Raw genomic sequence first — 15,092 nt, forward strand, 5'->3', positions numbered from 1 at the left:
AAAGGAAAACTCTGACCTTTACAGGCTGTATAGTCCATATTCCCCAACATCTCATTTTGTCTCACATCTGATGCAGTATGCTCAGTTCCAGCTGTTTTCCCTCAAGTATCAAACATTACAGAGACCAAAAAAATCCACCCTCTCTAGCAGCAGCGACACCACAGAGCTGAAACAATCCATTCCTTGTAAACCAAATCAGAGCTCCTATTTTCAAACTGGATCCAATGTTCAATATACTATTTCCTCTGTTTCACCCTGTTCAGAATCTCTGAGTGAGAGTGTGGAAAAGGGGGAAGGGGAGGGGAGGAAGAAAAAGCGGGTCTCTCTTTGCTTTTACAGCACAGAACTGCCACTGTACACAATACATTCCAAGGAGCATTCCAGCTGGAAATCTGCAAAGACTGTATCCCTTACTTTGCCTTCATGTACAGCCCTGACCAATTCATCACATTCCCAACGTCCAGCTCAGAAATCTCAAAGGAACTTCCTGTCAGTGAACTTCAGGTCAACTAAGTATCCATATTGGAATGTACCACTTATTTCTGTTTTAAGTCTGACAAAATAGACGTTACTTTTATAATAAATTAATGATTTCTAAAAACACGTAAACCTTGCTGATTATATGGGTGAAGACAGGGCCAATACTTTGGACATACTCAGCCTGGTTTATTTGCAAAGTTGAATATATTTTTAAAGCAATCTCCTAAAACAATCCATTATGGTTTGGACCAAAAGGTGTTATTCTGCTGGTGTAATCACCCTTTGTGGACTAGAAAAACAGCATGACTTTGGTGGGGTGATTTTTACCAATTACCTGCAATCCCCCATGCTGTTCCCAAGAATATAATTGATGCTGGGGGCAAGGAGTCAGAGAACTTCACACTACTTATGGCACCATAGATTCAACCCTTTATTACACTGGAGACCCTTCATATATACATCAAACAATTAGATCCAGTCAACACAGACAATAATACAGTATCTTTCATTTCTTCTTTTGAGGTCATACAACAGCAATTAAAAAGAAGACCACTATTTTCATCAAGAGAAGTTCACCGAATACTTAAGCAAATAAAATATGCAGATATACCTCATTGTGTTCTACCCAGACACTGGATCTATGTAGGCCTGGACTGTCTACATCTGAGAAATAATGTGCTATTTAAGTTGGCAATTTACAACTGCATGATTATTTTCAGAGATTATAGATTATTTTCAGAGCTTGCATGCATACTAACTAACAGGAAATGCTACACCTAAATATTTACAGAGTGCCTTCTATATGCCTGATGTTTGACATACATTTTTTATCAACTTCAGTAAATAGCAACAGGATATAACTTCACATTTAATAAGAAAATGTTCTGGATTTTACTTGAAAATATTTGTCGAGACCACAAAAGTTGGATGTAATAAATATACTGTTTGTATATACCTCAAGGTAGGGTGGGAAAATTTCACATGTCAATTCTCTTGGCAATACAGATGTACAATCTCTTTTCTACTCAATGATTCTCAGTAGGAAAATGTTTGTTTTTTTTGGTCAGAAAAGGGACATTTTACACACAGGTAGATTCTGAGTAACCTACCTACTCAGCTTCTTACAATCCAACCATTCTGAATGCTTTACTTTAGTGTGCATATGGTAATCTGTTGTAAAGCACATGGATATCTTGTTGCAATATATTTCATCATAGCTAATAGGGCAGTGCCAAAATTCTGAAATCCATACTATGCATAATTATCTCTCTAGTTATATGAAAAGACCTCACTGGATAGTCATGTATTTGCACCGCTGTAAACAGGAACATCTTGAATCTCGTCCATAATTGCACCAGGTTTCCCCCCCCCCCTCTCTCTCTCTCTCTCCCTCTCTCTCCCCAAAGCCACTAATGGCTAAAGTCTTAATTATTTTGGCTAACGCTGGATGCAGAATTTTGTAGTGAATGCTTAAGTGTTTCGTTTCTAGTTTCCATGGCAACATTACATCGGATTGCAGACAGCTGGCTCCACAGTTTTAAACCATAACAAATTGACCAAGCCAGTTCAGAAAATTATACTTGCTTTAAAGAGATAGAACACCATTCAGCCACAAATGGAATACAGTGAGTCCAGCAGAGCCCACTTTTTGGCAAATGTACTCAGGCGAGGTCTCTTTCTCTGCTTCTCTTGGAACAAGTGCACATCTTTGACACATCAACAATGTTCTAATGCTGGATAAAAATCGGGCCAGTTTGGGTCATTCTATTATACAACTGCACGAGGAAGCTCAGGGGAACCAGGAACAAAATCAACAGCATCTGCAGTTAACCAACTACATGCAGTAAAGTGAAACAACCATTCCTCAGATGGTCCAAAAACTCTAAACTCCAGCTGTTACTGCTGCTTTGGCAGCCCTTCACTTGTGCTTCTAGAAAAAAATGCAAATGTGACTATAAGTCAGAACTGCAATGGCCCCCAACACATCCTACTGAAAAGTTGTACAGTATTTCTACTTGTTCTTATCCTCATCATTTCCTAAGTTGCCTCAGAGCTCATTTCCAATGATTCTCAATAATAGAGAACAGCATTCACAGACTAATGGAACTCAGCTTTATGAAAACAAAAAAGATCTACTTGCATTTCTCATTCTTATCTTTATCATATTTTTTATTTTTTTGATATGTAAGATATATCTAGTAGGTACAAGTCAGACTAATTCACACTAAATATAGCTACTACCTTCTCAAGGCTCATCTAGATTAGGTTATATGTCCATCAGCATTACATTTAGCCACATTAAGTCAGTCCCTAGGCAAAGGAAACTATCAAATTATGTGAAAACACATAATTGGCCACAATTTGATTCTTGCAGCAGCCAGCTCAAAACAGCCCTCTTACTGCCTCGGTCACATTGGCCACACCAGTGGGAAGGAAGAGAAATCTGCCAGCTGGCTTTCAATCCTCCCCTTGTGGCCTCCTCAAGAAGGAGTCTACCTACCTCCCAGCTCCCACCATGGCTCCCCTCCCCCTCCCCTCCCCTCCCCTCTCCTTTCCAAATCCCCATCTTCGAGAAAGGTGGAGCTGGGGCTATGGTCCCTTGCCATAGCCATTGCCACTCTGTGTCCCCCTCTCTGGCACTCAGGAGTGGGGAGGAGGGCTCAGTTGGTTCTCTGACTGAGGGGACAGCAAGGGAGTGTAGCAGCAACTGCCCCAGGAATTGCCATGAGCCAGGGCACAGAGCTGTGGGCAAGTCCCTGGAGGGCTCCTCATTGTGTCTGGCACTTGCAGGGCAGCAGTGGCACCGCAGCTTGTCAGTCGCCACTGCCAGCCCACCTTCCACGGCTGGACCTGCCCCCGGCCCCTTTGTCTTGGTAGCAAAGCCCATTTTCCACTTTGTTTTGATCACCCCTGCTTGTGTTGCCGCCCCTTTCTATTGGCACACTCCCTGTCACAGGCAGGGGCAGGACAAATGGACCTAATAGGTGTATTCATATCTATTACAGGAGATGTGCCAGTAAATGTGTTTCCACATCAAAAAATATAGACTATATATTTTGCTCCACATAAGTATAACCATATGGATAAATGAGGCAAACCTTGAAATATAATTTTGCATTCTAACAATCTAATCCAGATTTGTAGTTTTAACGATTCAATGCACTACCAGTGAGAAACACAAGAATCATAGAATTCGAAGGGGCCATACAGGCCATCTAGTCCAACCCTCTGCTCAACACAGGATCAGCCCAAAGCATCCTAAAGCATCCAACCTTTGCTTGAAGACTGCCGGTGAGGGGGAGCTCACCACCTTCTTAGGCAGCCTATTCCACTGCTGAACTACTCTGACTGTGAAAATTTTTTTCCTGATATCTAGCCTATATCGTTGTACTTGTAGTTTAAACCCATTACTGTGTATCCTTTCCTCTGCAGCCAATGGGAACAGCATCCTGCCCTCCTCCAAATAACAACCTTTCAAATACTTAAAGAGGGCTATCATGTCCCCTCTCAACCTCTTTTTCTCCAGGCTGAACATTCCCAAGTCCCTCAACCTATCTTCATAGGGCTTGGTCCCTTGGCCCCAGATCATCCTTGTCGCTCTCCTCTGTACCCTTTAAATTTTATCTACGTCCTTCTTGAAGTGAGGCCTCCAGAACTGCACACAGTACTCCAGGTATGGTCTGACCAGTGCCGTATACAATGGGACTATGACATCTTGTGATTTTGATGTGATGCCCCTGTTGATACAGCCCAAAATGGCATTTGCCTTTTTTACTGCTGCATCACACTGCCTGCTCATGTTTAGTTTACAATCCACAAGTACCCCAAGGTCTCGTTCACACACAGTGTTACCTAGAAGCGTATCCCTCATCCAGTAGGCATGCTTTTCATTTTTCTGACCCAGATGCAGAACTTTACACTTATCTTTATTAAATTGTATCTTGTTCTCATTTGCCCATTTTTCCATTGTGTTCAGATCTCGTTGAACTCTGTCTCTATCTTCTGGAGTATTTGCCAGTCCTCCCAATTTGGTGTAATCTGCAAACTTGATGAGTAGTCCCTCCACCCCCTCATCTAGATCATTAATAAATATGTTAAAAAGTACCGGACCGAGCCCCGAGGTACTCACCTCCCTCCAGTCTGATGAAACACCATTGACAACAACTCTTTGAATGCGGTTCTCTAACCAATTCCCTATTCACCTAACTATCTGAAAATCCAGATTGCAGTACATCAATTTATCCATCAGAACATCATGGGGAACCTTATGAAAAGCTATACTAAAATCCAAGTAAATGACATCAACCGAATTTCCCCAATCCAGCAAACCTGTTACTTGGTCAAAAAAGCAAACCAGGTTGGTCTGACAGGACCTATTGGAGACAAATCCATGCTGACTTCCTTGGATCACCAAATTGTCCTCCAGATATTTGCAGATCGCTCCCTTTAATATCTGCTCCATTATCTTACCTACAACAGAGGTCAGACTCACTGGTCTGTAGTTTCCCGGGTTATCCTTCCTCCCTTTTTTGAAGATCGGAATAACATTTGCTCTCTTCCAGTCCTCTGGGACATCTCCAGTCCTTAAAGAGGTCCCGAAGATGATGGACAAGGGCTGTGCAAGTTATCTGGAAAGTTCTTTGAGCACTCTCAGGTGCATTTCATCCGGCCCAGGGGATTTGAACTCATCCAGTGCAACTAAATGCCTCTCGACAACCTCTCTGTCTATGTCAACCTGCCACCCAGACACTATCTCTTGGCTACTGCCATCTCTAGATGTGCCTAAACCCTTTGACCTGTGGGGAAAAAACAGATGTAAAATAGGCGCTGAGCCTTTCTGCTTTCTCTGCATCCTCCGTTAGAGTTTGTCCATCCGCACCCAACAGTGGGCCTATTGCCTCCTTTACTTTACGTTTGTTCCTCACATAACTGAAAAATCTTTTCTTGTTACAATGGGCTTCCCTGGCCAATCTTAGCTCACTCTCAGTTTTGGCCTTTCTGATGATTGATCTACAGTGCCTAGTAACCTGTAGGTACTCTTCTTTAGAGCTCTGTCCTTCCCTCCATTTCCTGAACATTTTCCTTTTCTTTCTTAGTTCTTCTTGAAGTTCTCTGTTCATCCAAATAGGCTTCTTAGAGCTCCTGCAATGTTTTCATCTTTCTGGGATAGTCATTGATTGAGCACGCAATAGCTCTTGTTTGAGTAGCGCCCACCCTTCACATGCTCCCTTCCCTTCCAGCATTCTCCTTCATGGTATGACACTCATCATGTCTCTGAGTTTATTAAAGTTTGCCCTACAAAAATCCAACATCCGCGTCTGGCTACAAGCTTCCTTGCCTCCCCATCTCAAAAGGAATTCTATGAGGACATGGTCACTTCCCCCTAGGGTCCCCACCTCCTTCACCTCATCCACCAACTCTTGCCTGTTGGTCAGTATTAAGTCCAGTATGGCTGAACCTCTTGTGGGTTCATCTACCATTTGATAAATGAAATTGTCAGCCAGGCAGGTCACAAAGTTGCATGACTGAGGATGCTTCGCAGAGTTTGTTTCCCAGCGCACATTTGAGAATTTGAAGTCACCCATGATGACAAGGTCCTGCCGCTTGGATATTTTCTCAAGCTTCTCACAAAGTGCAGCATCCACATCCTCTCGTTGGTCAGGCGGTCGGTAGCAGACACCAACCACCACACTGTTTGTTTTCCCCTCGCTTATTTTCACCCAGATGCTTTCCACTGTAGATATATTCTCCTTCACTAGAATTTTCAGACAGGTAAGCCCTTTCCCCACATACAGTGCCACTCCTCCACCTCTTCGATCTATTTTGTTTTTTCTGAACAGCTCATATCCATCCACCATTACATTCCAGTCATGAGAATCATTCCACCAAGTTTTTGTGATGCCTACTAGATCATACCTTTCCATTAGCATGAGAAGTTCCAGCTCTTCCTTTTTATTGCCCATGCTTCAGGCGTTAGTATAAAGACATCTGAATCCTTTTACTTTTGGTTCCCTATGAGCTGGCCTTCCTGGTTGGGCTGCCCCCGATCGTTCTCCTTCCTTACACTCCCTATGTTGAATGTCTCCTTCCCCTTGTGGCTTCAGTTTAAAGCTCTCCTGATGAACCTCCCCAGGTTCCTGCCACTGTATGTGAATGAAGTAGGGGCAGGAATGCAATGTTATCTAAATCAGTACTATCATATTGCTTCCAATATGTAGGCCGGTGTACCAAAGTAACAGGTGTACCAAAATGCCCATTTGGCAACTCATCTGAAAAACACCTTAAGCTACATTTCATCATATAATTTCTCATTTCTATTTAAATCTACCTCATTCTAAAGCTTATGCAGCTTGAATGGTGATAATGGGGGCAGCAATAACACATTCTTTTAAGTCAGGGCAGCGTTCTTTATCAAATAACAGTAGTGATAGAAGGCAAATGTGATTGTGTGTCTGCACTGTGGACCTTATGTCCCATTCTAGGAACTGATCAGCTTGACAGACTAAGGACTTGCTTTTAGTGACACCGGTTGCATGTACCAAATACAATTTTTCTGGGCTAAATATCTGACCTAGAATATTCCCATACTTCCTGCTTTATTCATTCCGTTTGCCTCTTATTTGCTTTAAAAGAAGATTCACATGAACTCAAAGAACCCATCCTGATCACGCTGGGGTGATTTTAGAAAAAAGAATTACAGAAAAGAATCTATAAAACCTGAGAATGGTTAAAAAGAAAAACCAAGCATGCTTTGACAAAGTTAAATGCACCCTTCAGGCATCCTCTCTTCCCTCCACCTCTCCTCTGTGCCACGTGCTGGATGACTTACCAGTCCTGGCATTTAGTAGGTCTAGCACTCTGTTCTGAATAATCCTCCCTTGAGTGCTGCAAGTTTCCTTTCTCAGCTCTGAAACTCTTAAAGCATTTCTTCAAAAATACATTGGAATTCTACCACATACACAAAATGCCTGTTTTCATGAGATGCATTATCAAATGTATGACCAGCTGTAAGTTCTGCTACTTGGTATGTACCCCTGGGGGTAGGGGGTGGGTGGGAGAGAGAGAATCAAAGTATTAATTGGTTGCTGTGCTCACACAATTATCTCCCTCCTGCCCTGCTCATCCCCAGTCCCCTCTCTAACTGCATAACTTGCAAGGAAGGCAAGAGTCATCAATTCCAAGTAAATCTGTTCCCCACATGGGAGAAAAAGGGAGTGTTGTACATGGGAAACAATTCCTAGTTTCACTATCAGAGGCTAACTGACCTCTTGTTGACCCCCAGTTTCTTAATTATAGCCAATGGAATTTCAGTGAAAGAAAAGATGGGGGAAATGGAGGAAAAGGGTGAATAAGCCATCAAACACTATTGTCACCACAGGAACAAAGGGAAGAAGCACTATGTAATACATCCCTTCTCCAGATCATGTTTTTAGCTCAATTCATCACAAGACAATTTGTAAGAATTTCCATGGCAACCTAAGAGAGCCATCTTGGAGCAGTAGCTGTTTTATTTATTTATTTATTATATTTTTATACCGCCCTCCCATACGGCGCAGGGTGATTTACAGAAAACACTGCAGGAGTAATAAATAGAACTCTCTAAACACATAACACAGTTGTAAATAACACCTCAGTAATGAGCTAACAGTGGCTTCAAACAGAATGATAATTTGGACAAACCCTCAGGGAGGTCAGGCTGCTTCAGGTTATGGAGGGGGTATCTGAGGGGGGACCTGCAGATCTTGTTGGGTCGGTCGGACTCAAGTAAATGCCTGGTGGAGGAGCTCCCTTTTGCAGGCCCTGCGGAATTGTGGGAGTTCAGGCAGGGCCCTAATCTCTTCAGGGAGCTCATTTCACCAGGTGGGGGGGACCAATGTGCTTCTCTGGAGCCATGGATCACCAGCTGGTTGGTGGTGGCGGAGCACAGTGCTCTTTTGGGGGTATAGACCGAGAGACGATCTCTCAGGTACACTGGGCCCAACGTGCATATGGCCTTGAAGGTGAGAACCAAAACCTTAAGCCTGATCTCCATGGTGTATTAGTGGGAATCCTGGCTGAAGTGTTCTGCACCAGTTGTAATTTCCAGATAAAGGATAAGGGTAGGCTCACACAGAGCGAGTTGCAGAAGTCCAGTCTAGAGGTGACCATCACATGCATCACTGTGGCTAGGTGTTCTGGTGCCAAGTAGGGCACTAGTAGCTGGGCTTGGTGTAGGTGGCAGAAAGACAGCTGTGCTAATCTCGTGACCTGTGCCTCTATGGAGAGGGAGGCATTGAGGATCACACCCAGGTTTCTGGTGAAGTAGGCAACTGCTAGATGCACTCCTTCCAGGTTGGGCAAGCATGCTTCCTCGCTTGGTCCCTTCCTACCCAGCCACAGGAACTCTGTCTTTGAAGGGCTGAGCTTCAGACGACTCTGCTTGAGCCACATTGTCAGTGCTTCCAGGCATCCGGCTAAGGATTCTGGGGGAGAATCAGGGTGGTCACCCATCAGGAGGAAGAGCTGCATATTGGTGCTACCCAGCCCAAGCCTCCGCACCAGCATGAAGATGTTAAATAAAATAGAAGAGAGGACTGCTCCCTGTGGGACTCCACAAGTAAGCTGATGGTGGTTGGATACTCTTTCCTATTACTACCCTCTGTGTGTGGCCCCGGAGGAAGGAGATCAGGCATTTAAGGGCTGTCCCCTGTATCCTGGAGTTGGTGAGGCAGTGAGCTAGCTTAAAAGCAATGGCTTTCAATTTGGAAAGCTGGGTTTGATTCCCTACTTCTCCACATGCAGTTGGCTGGGTGACCTTGGGCTACTCACAGTCCTTCTAGAGTGTTTTCACAGAGCAGTTCTGTCAGAGCTCTCTCAGTCCCATCTACCTCACAAGGTATCTGCTTTGGGGAGGGAAAGGCAATTGTCAGCCACTTTGAGACTCCTTCAGGTAGTGAAAAGCAGGGTATATAAACCAACTCTTCTTATACCAGGATGGATGCTCCAGTGAAGAACAAGCCAACAGGCAAAGCCTCTACCAGTGAGTGACTCTACTTTGCTGTCCTGTTCCTGTTCTCAATGTACATATAGGTGGAAATGCAAAGGAGAGGAGGGTTGGTTATAGGTTATTCTCTTGGTTATTCATACCAGCAACAACTACATCCAAAAGGCAGCCCAAATGGGGGCCTCTGTGGGCTTTTCTGACATTTCCCCCCACATTAAGTCGTAACTGACATATGACAACCCTGTATAGTTTTTAAGACATTCAGAAGTGGCCTTTGCCTGTCTCTGCAAAGTGACCATGATATTCCTGACCAGAGCCAACCCTGCTTGGCTTCAACAATCTGATAAAACCAGGGTAGCCTGGGCTATCCAGGTTACACAGCAGATGTTAATCTACATTCCTGGAGTCCTGGGACATGGGCTGAAGACCTGTTGATGTGAATTAATTCAAGGGTCTCCATACTTCCTATCCTTTTATAAACACTCAGTTTTATTCGTTTACAAAGTAACAAGAAGTGTAGTGGTTAAGAATGGTGGCTTTTAATCTGGCGAGCTGGGTTTGATTCCCTGCTCCTCCTCCACATGCAGCGAGCTGGGTGACCTGGAGCTTGTCGCAGCAGAGACAGAGCTGTTCTGACCAAGCAGTAATATCAGGGCTCTCTCAGCCTCACCTACTTCACAGGGTGTCTATTGTGGGGAGAGGAAAGGGAAGGTAATTGTAAGCCACTTTGAGACTCCTAGTAGAGAAAAGTGGCATAGAACAATTAAATCTTCTTCTTCTATTATGTAAATTAATCATTAGCTTTTAAATTGCACTTATCGAAACTGGGGAAGAATGTGTTTGGCAGGAACCTGGGGAGATTCATCAGGAGAGCTTTAAACTAAAGCCACTAGGGGAAGGAGACGATCAACATAGGGAGTGTATGGAAGGAAAACGATCGGAGGCAGCCCAACCGGCAAGGCCAGCTCATAGGGAACCAAAAGTAAAAGGATTCAGATGTCTTTATACTAACGCCTGAAGCATGGGCAATAAAAAGGAAGAGCTGGAACTTCTCATGCTAATGGAAAGGTATGATCTAGTAGGCATCACAAAAACTTGGTGGAATGATTCTCATGACTGGAATGTAATGGTGGATGGATATGAGCTGTTCAGAAAAAACAGAATAGATCGAAGAGGTGGAGGAGTGGCACTGTATGTGAGGAAAGGGCTTACCTGTCAGGAAATTCTAGTGAAGGAGAGCATATCTACAGTGGAAAGCATCTGGGTGAAAATAAGTGAGGGGAAAACAAACAGTGTGGTGGTTGGTGTCTGCTACCGACCGCCTGACCAACGAGAGGATGTGGATGCTGCACTTTGTGAGCAGCTTGAGAAAATATCCAAGTGGCAGGACCTTGTCATCATGGGTGACTTCAATTTCCCAGATGTGTGCTGGGAAACAAACTCTGCAAAGCGTCCTCAGTCATGTAACTTTCTGACCTGCCTGGCTGACAATTTCATTTATCAAATGGTAGATGAACCCACAAGAGGTTCAGCCATACTGGTCTTCAAGCAAAGGTTGGATACACACTTTTCTTGGATGCTTTAGGATGCTTAGGGCTAATCCTGCGTTGAGCAAGGGGTTGGACTAGATGGCCTGTATGGCCCCTTCCAACTTTATGATTCTATGAAATTAAAATATATCAAAATTATATTCAAGTAAAAATAAAATACATATATACATACTAGCAAAATAGCCCATTGTAATTTAAAATACAACGGCACTAGCCTTCTCTCCCCCTGTCCCGGGCATGCCTGCCATGGCCTGGAGAAGCTGCGGTAGGCCTTCTTGGGTCAGGGGGGAACACAGGCAAGGACTTGCCTCCTCCCTCCCACAAGCAGGCCCACCATGCCCTGGAGAGGCTGTGGTGGGCTTTCTTGGGGCGGGGGAGAGTGATGGTGGAGACTCACCTCTTCCTCCCCCCCATCCTGGGCAGACCCGCCAAGGCCTAGAGAGGCTGTAACAGGCCTACTTGGGGTGGGGGGAGAGAACTGGTGGGAACCCGCCTTTTCCTTCCCCATGCCAGGCCCGCCAAAGCTGGAGAGGCTGCAACAGGACTTTCTGGGGTGGGGGAAAGCGCTGGCGGAGGCTGCAGCCTTCCCCGCCCCTCCATGCACACGCACCAGTGAGACCAGGGCTTACCTCCCTTCACTTTCATGCCCCAGTCCTGGCTGTGGTCCAAGGCCCTCCCCCCCTCTTCCCAGCTCATGTTCACTGGCTGCCTTACCTCTCACAGGCAATCAAGTGGAACAGGCTGGCAGTGTACAGAGTTATGGCTAGGGGCAGGACAGTCTACCTTATTGGCCACTCATTGGACGGACAGTCAATCAGGTACGCGATGAGGCCCAACTCCTCCCAACATCCCTGTCTAGCTTTATTTATGATACAGCTATAGAATCGTAGAATCATAGAGTTGGAAGGGGCCATACAGGCCATCTAGTCCAACCCCCAGCTCTACGCAAGATCAGCCCAAAGCATCCTAAAGCACCCAAGAAAAGTGTGTATCCAGCCTTTGCTTGAAGATTGCCACTGAGAGGGAGCTCACCACCTCCTTAGGCAGTGTATTCCACTGCTGAACTACTCTTACTGTGAAAATCTTTTTCCTGATATCTAGCCTATATCATTGTACTTGTAGTTTAAATCCATTAATGCGTGTCCTTTCCTCTGCAGCCAACAGAAACAGCATCCTGCCCTCCTCCAAGTGACAACCTTTCAAATACTTAAAGAGGGCTATCATGTTCCCTCTCAACCTCCTTTTCTCCAGGCTGAACATTCCCAAGTCCCTCAACCTATCTTCATAGGGCTTGGTCCCTTGGCCCCAGGTCATCCTTGTTGCTCTCCTCTGTACACTTTCAATTTTATCAACATCCTTCTTGAAGTGAGGCCTCTAGAACTGCACACAGTACTCCAGGTGTGGTCTGACCAGTGTCGTATACAATGGGACTATATGGATGGATTAACCTGACCTGGATAGCCAAGAGTAGCTTGATGTCATTAGATCTTGGAACTTTAAGCAGGGCTGGCAGTGGTTAGTATTTGGATGGGAGACCACCAAGGAATACCAAGATCACTATGCAGAAGAAGGCAATGGCAAACCAACTGTTAACGTTGAAAACTCTACAGAGTTGCCATAAATCAGCTGCAACTTGACTGCACTTTACAGACATGTGTAGATTAGATTTCTTGTCTAATCCACTACAGATATTCTTATACATTATTTTTTCATATATAAAAAACATCTCTAAGTTTCTCCTCCATACATACATAGTACACATATATACAATAAGACCTCTAACTATTACATTGAGACAGAAATTGGGACTGTTGGACATTTCATTGATTTAGAACCTCAGATATATTTGTTTATGAACCGGCATGAACCTCCATTAACAACTTCAAAGTTCGTGCTGGTTGACATGCCATGAACTTCACTTTGCAAACCACAAACTGGCTAAAATTTATCATGAACTTTAGAAATTGGGTCAGTTCATGAGCATCCCTACACATTAATCTAATAGGTGCATAGAAGGTTGCCGATCAAGCTTTTCTATACAGCCTTTCTTCGCCAGGGTGCCAGGATGCCAATTTATACAATACTAGGGTAGCCAACAGAAGAATAAAAAACCTCTTCTCACCTGGCACCAATATCTGAATATAATCATGAAGACTCAGGGAAGTCTTGCAAGAATGATATAATGTACACTTGGGGGCAGGACTAGTTCATCTGCTTCTCCCTGGGAACAAGGGAAGCCCACCTTTTCCTAGTTGGAGCATTTTTATGTGTGTCTCGGGATGGCCCATTTGGGGTTATATTGATCACTGTATTGGCCATTAATTTACTTTTAGCAAGAATAATCATGAATTTTGTATCGCTACCTCAATAAACTGCTTTTACTGCTAATGACAAGTATGTTCTTTGAGAAAGTCAATCGAGATCTGACAAGACAATGAGGTTGGCCACCAGCATTATGAAAATGAAGGCTAGAAAATGGAGCAAGTAACAGCAGGAAAGGGAGAAAGAAATCAGATAGAGAAGTGGGAAGAGGGAACAGTGGCAGACAGAGTAGGAAGAGAATGGGAAAGATGGAGCAAACAACAGCATGTAATCAGGCCATGTAGAAACTGAGCCATCCCTGTGGTGGGGTGTGTAGATGTGATGTCTCCTCCTCTATGAACCCTTGTGGGTTTCCATTTGTATTATTCACATCGAATGGATACTTTAATCAAAATCTCATTTTGTTGAAAATTGCACTGAGGTTTTTATTGAAAAGTTGAACATAATTGATAGAATAACAGAAAACAAGAAAAGCCTATTGGAAGAAAGAGAATGGATTACTTTTATACTCACAAACTGTACTACATTTCTCCCCTCATCTCACAAACAAGTCACCCTGTGAGAGCTACATGAATAGGAAAATATTTCTTGAGTTGGCTTTCATTCCACTCTTAAATTTTTTCAACTCAAGTGGTTCCCAATTGTTTACTCCTATGCACTAATCCCCATGCTCAATTAACATCCACAAAGATACAGAATCAGATATTCTCAGGCTACTCAACAGGCCTACTCAAGTCATGCTTGGTGTTACATCACTAGTCCATTCATTCTATTTGGATACTACATCTTCCTTGCAATTCACTCAGTTGCTTTGATGTTTTTCCATGGTCTCTGCCCATCATTCCTCAAACACTGAATGTCATGTGCTGGACAGAGCTTTGATAACCTACTCAGTATATGGCGCTCTTTTGTATTAGCTTCAGAAACCTACAGTCCCCTAGAAATTACAGTTCTAAGAATGAAGGAGCATAGTATTATCAATCATAGCAAGATTGCTCTATTTCTAGAGGGACTACAGAACTGCAACAAGACTACATGGGATCTTTTCCTCATTACTGATGCTACTCTAGATTACCAGCTTTCTATTTAGACCAAACAGTGAAGGTTATGATATGTCAAATACCATGTATTTTGTTTACAAAAGGCCATCCAGGATCGTAAACGCAAGCCTTGGAACCTGGAATGAAAAGGTAGTGTAGGTATATATGTTCGAGTAGAAAAGCGGTAGGCATGGAAATTATTAAACACCCCCTCTCTTTAGGCAATGCTCATCCCTAAACTGCTCCTTATTGAAACAGCTTCTTCTGCAGAATAACGTTTTGTTGCACATGGTCACGTGCAAATTGAACCTAACCATTAAGATTTTGTCGGCTTTGACTTGAGCACACAAAATCTTTTAAAAAGACATTACGCAGCATTCAAGCAGATTTAGTCAATTCTTTAAAATGCACCTGATTATCTTTAATTGGACAACAGTCCTGTTATAAAGACAATAAGTACCATTCCTTGGTCAAATATTTTTCATGAAAAGAACTAGTAGCCACCATAATAGGCAACACAAGGAAAAGCCAACAGCTAGTCTCAAAGAAATGGGGGGTTATTTAAAATTGTCCTTTGTGCTGTGATAAAAAGGTGTCTCCCTACCTAAAAAACCAATGAATCACATGAGTTTCAAGATGAAACCATGTTTGATTCAGGGTGTGGTTGTAACATGTGGCAGAGACCAAGGGACTTATTACTTTTATAGCTTCCCTTGT

The 15,092-nt window shown here is 43.6% G+C and overlaps 1 protein-coding gene across 6 annotated transcripts in view; it reads right to left on the reverse strand.

The window, feature by feature from the left end:
• SASH1 (SAM and SH3 domain containing 1) overlaps positions 1–15,092 on the reverse strand; it is a 776,849-nt gene that overhangs the window by 49,042 nt on the left and 712,715 nt on the right. The window contains exon 1 of one of the 6 annotated variants that reach the window (XM_077350417.1): positions 17–1,827. The exons of the other annotated variants lie outside the window; for them this stretch is intronic. Coding sequence (XP_077206532.1) covers positions 17–55 — 39 coding nt within the window. The 5' untranslated portion in view covers positions 56–1,827. Of the gene's footprint in view, positions 1–16; positions 1,828–15,092 lie in introns of those variants that run through there. 6 annotated transcript variants of the gene reach the window in all.

Source organism: Paroedura picta, chromosome 1 (assembly GCF_049243985.1).
Source record: "Paroedura picta isolate Pp20150507F chromosome 1, Ppicta_v3.0, whole genome shotgun sequence".
Classification (NCBI taxonomy): domain Eukaryota; kingdom Metazoa; phylum Chordata; class Lepidosauria; order Squamata; family Gekkonidae; genus Paroedura; species Paroedura picta.